This window comes from Pseudophryne corroboree, chromosome 6 (assembly GCF_028390025.1).
Source record: "Pseudophryne corroboree isolate aPseCor3 chromosome 6, aPseCor3.hap2, whole genome shotgun sequence".
In the NCBI taxonomy this organism is placed as follows: domain Eukaryota; kingdom Metazoa; phylum Chordata; class Amphibia; order Anura; family Myobatrachidae; genus Pseudophryne; species Pseudophryne corroboree.
The window spans coordinates 254,222,698-254,230,979 of record NC_086449.1 but is presented as its reverse complement, the minus strand read 5'-3'; the positions used below and the strand labels follow the sequence as shown (position 1 = coordinate 254,230,979).

At 46.9% G+C, this 8,282-nt stretch overlaps 1 protein-coding gene across 1 annotated transcript in view; it reads left to right on the top strand.

Annotated features, from left to right (window-relative positions):
- The first annotated feature begins 206 nt into the window (after positions 1-206).
- The window catches only part of TUBGCP4 (tubulin gamma complex component 4), a 164,657-nt gene continuing 156,581 nt past the window's right edge, over positions 207-8,282 (top strand). The window contains exons 1-2 of the mRNA XM_063925919.1: positions 207-529; positions 4,173-4,301. Of these exons, the coding sequence (XP_063781989.1) occupies positions 452-529; positions 4,173-4,301 (207 nt within the window). The 5' untranslated portion in view covers positions 207-451. The remainder of the gene's footprint in view (positions 530-4,172; positions 4,302-8,282) is intronic.

Below are 8,282 nucleotides of genomic sequence, written 5' to 3'. Positions count from 1 at the left end.
ATAAGCAACCAGAAGAAAAAACAAGCCCAATTCCGCTTGTTATAAGCTGAATTGGCAACTATGCTCGCCACCTAATTACTAAAGGTAATAATTGGTGGCGGGGATAGTAGAGCAACTGTCCCGCTGGCTAGCTCCTCCCCCTTGTGTCGTTGCTCCTCCCCCTGACGGAAAAGGTCCCTTAGGCCACTTGGATCTAGCCTCAACCGTTTGGGAACCACTGCACTAGCGGTAACCAGTAACAACGCCATGGTGGCCGCGCAACGCATGTCGGGAAATGTAGTCCTGTTCATGAGCGACCGCTGCCTCGGCTATTGCTGACGCGCGTTGCATGCTGGGAATTGTAGTCCGGTCTATGCGCTGGGCTGGCGGTCTGCAGTGGCGGCAGGGACGGATGTAAACATTCCGGAGAGGATTTGGCGACCGTGATACTTGCCCGCTAAGCCCCGCAGCAATGATTCATGAGCTGCTCTTGGCCCTGAGCGGGTATCCGGGCAGCATCTTTACATGGAACAAGCGGACGGGCCTCCAGGTTATATAATATATTGTCATGTAGTATCCTGCCATTGCCAAACCTGTCATTGTTCCATCACTATCCGGGGCATCAGTGGGTACATATATATTATGTTATGTTGTTATTGGTTATATTTCAGAACATATTGATTTTGTACTATCTACTGACATTTTATTTATTCAAGTGGATAATTGTATTTGTAAGCTTTAGGTATTCTGATGCGTATGAGAAGTGCCTTTGTACTACAGTACATGTATTTAAGAACCATTTATCTTTATAGTATTGTAAAATAAACACGCAAAATACCGCAGCACATATCTGATTACTTTCCCTGCAGTTACAGTAAGTTGGTTTCTCTTTTTCCCACCTTTTTTTTTTTTTCTTTTCTTTTTGGCTGCATTACTTAAATGTAGTGGTCTGGCTACCCTAATGATGTGATATGCTAGTAGTGTTTAGCCTGCATTATACGGGTGGAGAGGCGGACTTACCAGTGGCTCGCCATGTTAGCCAACCAATAACTGAGACGAGAACACGTAATTTTGGGCAAATAAATTCAGTCACAGCTTTATTCCATCATAATGCTAACACAGCCAATTGTAGGGCAAGGAAAGTGGTGCGCAAGGCTTATGTGACGTTGTACCAGTGACGTGCGGTGAGCTAAAAGGCTAAGGAGGCACTGGCTAGCACCAGAGCCAGATTTACACACAAAATATGAACCAAAGGGTACATCTGGGCATTAGACACTGGTACAGCAGTATAAACTCCTGGAAAGTTGGTGAGTTTTGATCAGAGATGTGCGGAAAAGTTAGCCAGGTGAGGCACTGCCTCACCTGCCATAGACTTTTTACTCTAGAGTTTTGGCTATAAAAATGATTAGAATAATGCAGAGAAGATATTTCAAACCTATTCTTTGTATTTTTCATATACTTTATACAGGCAAAACTCTGGTACAAACGTAAGTATGACAGGAAAGGCTCTGCCTCACCCTACCGCACGTCACTGCGTTGTACCACTTGGGGAATGCCTGGCCCAACCTTGTAGGCACGCGACCACGCCCCCTATACCAGGGGCATGCTTGGCCCAACCATGCCTGCCTACCATGTATTCCACCTGGGGCGTGTAGGCAAGCAACACAAACATGCCCCCTACCACCTGGGGCGTGTCCGGCCCAACCTTGTGGTCACACAACACAACCACGGCCCCGACGTTGGGGGACCAGCTACCATGCGCATAACACCCTTCCACGGTTTGCAACCCGTATGACCCATGCCGCATTTTGCTGGAATCAGACATGTGGCTTACTAATTGGTGACATTCTGACAATCCCCCACTTACCATGGCTTGCGCACCGCTTTTCCCTGCTGACATACTGTGACAACCTAATGTACACAAAATCACATCTGCTATACATAAAGAATTTTTAGTTTTTGAATGAAAAGACATTATTGAACAAGAATCCATCACATAACACAAAGCTCTAAATCTTCAAGCACCTACAGTATGTATCAGTTACTGTGCTTTTCTCTTTTCTTTCTTTACACACAAGTGACCTCTGCTTACCCCCTAGAGCAGGGGTGGGCAATTATTTCAGCTGAGGGGCCGCTTAACACTTCCAGTGAATAGTCGAGGGCCACACACAAAATATCTTGTAAAATCGGGTCTGAACTGCGTATGCACCGCAATGTGCAGGCGCGTTGATCTGCAGCGTCGGGCAGCGACGGGATGGTACGAACAAAGCGATCGCACAGTGATTGACAGGAAGAGGACGTTTGTGGGTGGCAATTGGCCGTTTTAGAGGAGTGTCCGCAAAAATGAAGGAGTGACCAGGCGTTTGGAGGGAGGGTTTCTACCGATCATCGCACTGGAAGAGTAAGTCCTGAGCTGTGCAGAAACTGCACAAATTTCTGTTTGTGCAGCTCTCTGCAGATGTGATTACACCCCTGCACAGCGATTACCCCCACCCCCTGTAGGCGGCGACTACCTGATCGCAGCAGTGCAAAAATTGCCTGCTAGCGATCAGGTCTGAATTAGGCCCATAGTTATGTATATAACTATAAAAACATTGTGTGTGTGTGTGTGTGTATATGTATGTATGTATGTATATATATATATATATATATATATATATATATATATATATATATATATATATATATATACATACACCACAATATACATAACATACGTAGTTTTTTTACAGGCAAATACAAAATGTCTAAAAAAACACACATAATAAATAAATAAAAAACAGTGCTGAAAACAAACAGCATCCTGTGTAATGCTGGTATTCACAGCTCCTGTCTCTCCCTGGGCACAGTTACTAGCCCCCCCCCCCCCCCCGGACCCATATAGCAGTCTCTTCACCCCCCTCCCCTAAAACCCGTATAGCAGTCCCTAATCTCCCTCCCTCTCCTCTCCCCCCGAACCGATAAAGCAGTCTTTTAAAGTTATCCACAGATCCCTTTACCTTTTTTACACAGTGGCAGATCCGCTGCCCAGTTGATCCGCTGCCTGCTGCCAGATTACCGCTGCCCGCTGGGCCGCACCGAGTCGCTGCGGCTGCTGCCTGCTGCCCACTCCCGCCATGGCCCCGCCCCCGTGCCGCCCTGCGCCTGACGTCACAGTGGAAATCCCGGTCAGCAGACCCTGTGACGTGACCGGGATTTCCTCTGCGGCGCAGCGTCTGGGAGCTATGTAGCGCAATGACGAGCGGCTCAGCCAGTCGGGCCGCTTGTCATTGCACACTGGTGTGAGACAGCGGGGCCAGGTAGAATCGGTTCGCAGGCCGCATCCGGCCCGCGGCCCGCACGTTGCCCACCCCTACCCTAGAGTCATACTTACCTAAAACCCCTTCTTCTATCACTGCGATGGTTGGGTGGGTGTCCCAGATGTGGGAGAGAGGAAAGAGGGCGCTCTCTCCTCTGGCTGCCCCGTTTAACTCCTGGTGCCTCCCCTTTCCCTTGAACCCAGCCCTGCTGCCTCTCACTGGCCAGCTGGGCTAGGTAGCTGCAAGGGGGGGGGGGATGCTTACATTTCTGCTCCCCCTCCCACCCGCCCCTTGGAATACATATTGGCCCGCGCCCCTCCCCCTTATTTAGATGCAGTGCAATTTCTCGGCACCTTCACCCCCGGTGGATCAGTTGTCGTTTACGACATTTGCTTTTTAAAGTAATCTTTGACTATTTCTGCACGTGTTGCATGTGCTTAGCAACATTATAATTGGTGGATGGTATTTCTTGATAAAAGTGTAGTGGGCTGGATGCTTTCATTTAGGTAGATATTTGGGGGCTCTGTACAAATATTTTATGAGGGCCCCATGTACTGCGAATTAGTGAAAAACATACAGTATGTACGGCATTGGCATGCAGTGTGGGCAACAGAGCAGCTGCCCCCATTCCTCCTTCCCCCACCGCTACAATGACAGCATTATTTTGAATACCAATATTGTGATTTCTGTTCATTGGACCAGCCTGAGATGGAAATACATTATTTGGGTTTTAATCGGCCTGTTCAGTTAGATATATTTACTTGGATTCAATAGAAAAGTAACTTTTGGAAGACATTAGACTGACACTCTGTACATGTGGTAATGACAGATTCTGCTTTTGCATTTACTTTGATATATTTTTTCAAGTGTTAATGTATTGTTGTATTTCTGCAGGTATCACAAGATCTGCCATTTCTCCATCCTGGTGAGACCAGTGTACTGAACCGTCTGTGCAAGCTAGGAACAGATTATATTCGTTTCACAGAATTTATTGAACAATACACAGGACATGTTCAGCAACAGGTAAGGCTCACAATGACAGCACAGACATTCAAGTGTTGGCATCATTTATGTTTAGGAGCAAATCTAGCTAAAAGGTGTGACTTTTCATTCTATGAATTATGTTGCGGTTTAAGGGGTGCAAATGTTTTTTTTTTTTTTTTAATAGTATACAGCAGAGGTTCTTATACGCGGTTCTCAATGCACCCCAGCGTTTCCACTTATATCCATGGCTTAGCACAGATGGTTAAATCAAATTGACTGATATGCTAATTAAGTCACCTGTGGCCAAGCATAGATATACATAAGACCTGGACCGTTGGGGTGCCATGAGGACCGCATTTGAGAACCTCTGGCATACAGGAACTGTCTGCAATTGCATGCGGCACACAGATACTGGGCAACTTAATGTTATAATTTGGTGTAGCTTTGAACTAGGACTTTCTTCTCTATGACCCCTAAAATGCCTACACATTTTATAAATTAAGAGATAGAAAGGTTGTGAGACAAACCTGCACTCGACCTCTCCTGTCTCTAGGGAATCCTCCCAAAGAGGAGAGGAAAATCTCAGCAGGAGAATAAGGATTCAAAAATATAACCAAATGCCTCAAAAATATTTAGAGCAAAAGATCAAAAATTCCAGGGTTGGTGGTGCTCCCCAGAGTCAGAAATAGTATATATTGTTACAGGAAAGGAAAGAAGACTCTTTGTTGGGGGCACTCATTCGTTCTTTTGTAATGGACAGGGTAGTGCCAATATACTTAAAAAAATAACCTTTATTATATATATTAAGATAAGTGGGACTATAACACATAAAGACAAAAGGACGCACAACATTTATAGACACATCAATAAAATAAATGAATATAGCAGCAGTGTAGTGATGCCCTGCGTGTTTATTTGGGTAAGTAATTATTCCCAAAGTGGATGTGTTGTAGACTGAATGAATATGACATTTTATATCGACTCAATACCTAGCTGTAGCAGCTTTTACAATGGATGCAACATTGCATCGGAGTTCATATTACAGTTACACCCTATAGAGAACAATATATCCGTGTGGTTACCATCAGCTGCTGCGTCTCGTAACAGTTAGGAAGATGTTTAACCTTCTGATGAAATGTATGGATTTTAATCTACTAGCTCACTTATTATTGCTGTTATGATCAATCACAGCAAATTGGTTACAACGTTACCCTATGGATTATGGTAAGGTCGCACATTGAAAACATCAAATCATGTCCATGTATATTTGTACATCCATAAACATTCCGTTTCGTTGTAACCAACACGGTTCCCATTTTCTCTGACGTCCTAAGTGGATGCTGGGGACTCCGTCAGGACCATGGGGTTTTGCGGCTCCGCAGGAGACAGGGCACAAAAGTAAAAGCTTTAGGATCAGGTGGTGTGCACTGGCTCCTCCCCCTATGACCCTCCTCCAAGCCTCAGTTAGATTTTTGTGCCCGGCCGAGAAGGGTGCAATCTAGGTGGCTCTCCTAAAGAGCTGCTTAGAGTAAAAGTTTGTTAGGTTTTTTATTTTCAGTGAGTCCTGCTGGCAACAGGCTCACTGCTACGAGGGACTTAGGGGAGAGAAGTGAACTCACCTGCGTGCAGGATGGATTGGCTTCTTAGGCTTCTGGACACCATTAGCTCCAGAGGGAGTCGGAACACAGGTCTCACCCTGGGGTTCGTCCCGGAGCCGCGCCGCCGACCCCACTTGCAGATGCCGAAAAGTGAAGGTCCAGAAACGGCGGCAGAAGACTCTTCAGTCTTCATAAGGTAGCGCACAGCACTGCAGCTGTGCGCCATTGTTGTCAGCACACTTCATAGCAGCGGTCACTGAGGGTGCAGGGCGCTGGGGGGGGGGCGCCCTGGGCAGCAATGATAGTACCTTATTCTGGCTAAAAATACATCACATATAGCCCCTGGGGGCTATATGGATGTATTTAACCCCTGCCAGGTCTCAGAAAAACGGGAGAAGAAGCCCGCCGAAAAGGGGGCGGGGCCTATTCTCCTCAGCACACAGCGCCATTTTCCCTCACAGAAATGCTGGTGGGAAGGCTCCCAGGCTCTCCCCTGCACTGCACTACAGAAACAGGGTTAAAACAGAGAGGGGGGGCACTTATTTGGCGATATGTATATATATATATTAAAATGCTATAAGGGAAAAACACTTATATAAAGGTTGTCCCTGTATAATTATAGCGTTTTTGGTATGTGCTGGCAAACTCTCCCTCTGTCTCCCCAAAGGGCTAGTGGGGTCCTGTCCTCTATCAGAGCATTCCCTGTGTGTGTGCTGTGTGTCGGTACGTGTGTGTCGACATGTATGAGGACGATGTTGGTGAGGAGGCGGAGCAATTGCCTGAAATGGTGATGTCACTCTCTAGGGAGTTGACACCGGAATGGATGGCTTATTTAAGGAATTACGTGATAATGTCAACACGCTGCAAGGTCGGTTGACGACATGAGACGGCCGGCAAACAAATTAGTACCTGTCCAGGCGTCTCAAACACCGTCAGGGGCTGTAAAAAGCTCATTTACCTCAGTCGGTCGACACAGACACGGACACTGACTCCAGTGTCGACGGTGAAGAAACAAACGTATTTTCCTTTAGGGCCACACGTTACATGTTAAGGGCAATGAAGGAGGTGTTACATATTTCTGATACTACAAGTACCACAAGAAGGGTATTATGTGGGGTGTGAAAAAACTACCTGTAGTTTTTCCTGAATCAGATAAATTAAATGAAGTGTGTGATGATGCGTGGGTTTCCCCCGATAGAAAATTATTGGCGGTATACCCTTTCCCGCCAGAAGTTAGGGCGCGTTGGGAAACACCCTTTAGGGTGGATAAGGCGCTCACACGCTTATCAAAACAAGTGGCGGTACCGTCCCCAGATAGGGCCGCCCTCAAGGAGCCAGCTGAGAGGCTGGAAAATATCCTAAAAATGTATATACACACATACTGGTGTTATACTGCGACCAGCGATCGCCTCAGCCTGGATGTGCAGCGCTGGGGTGGCTTGGTCGGATTCCCTGACTGAAAATATTGATACCCGTGACAGGGACAGTATTTTATTGACTATAGAGCATTTAAAGGATGCATTTCTATATATGCGAGATGCACAGAGGGATATTTGCACTCTGGCATCAAGAGTAAGTGCGATGTCCATATCTGCCAGAAGATGTTTATGGACACGACAGTGGTCAGGTGATGCAGATTCCATATTGCCGTATAAAGGGGAGGAGTTATTTGGGGTCGGTCCATCGGACCTGGTGGCCTCGGCAACAGCTGGAAAATCCACCTTTTTTACCCCAAATCACATCTCGGCAGAAAAAGACACCGTCTTTTCAGCCTCAGTCCTTTCGTCCCCATAAGGGCAAGCGGGCAAAAGGCCAGTCATATCTGCCCAGGGATAGAGGAAAGGGAAGAAGACTGCAGCAGGCAGCCCATTCCCAGGAACAGAAGCCCTCCACAGCTTCTGCCAAGTCCTCAGCATGACGCTGGGGCCGTACAAGCGGACTCAAGTGCGGTGGGGGGTCGTCTCAAGAGTTTCAGCGCGTAGTGGGCTCACTCGCAAGTGGACCCCTGGATCCTACAAGTAGTATCCCAGGGGTACAGACTGGAGATTCGAGACGTCTCCCCCTCGCAGGCTCCTGATGTCTGCTTTACCAACGTCTTCCTCCGACAGGGAGGCAGTATTGGAAACAATTCACAAGCTGTATTCCCAGCAGGTGATAATCAAAGTACCCCTCCTACAACAAGGAAAGGGGTATTATTCCACACTATATTGTGGTACTGAAGCCAGACGGCTCGGTGAGACCTATTCTAAATGGGAAATCTTTGAACACTTACATACAAAGGTTCAAATCAAGATGGAGTCACTCAGAGCAGTGATAGCGAACCAGGAAGAAGGGGACTATATGGTGTCCCTGGACATCAAGGATGCTTACCTCCATGTCCCAAATTGCCCTTCTCACCAAGGGTACCTCAGGTTCGTGGTAC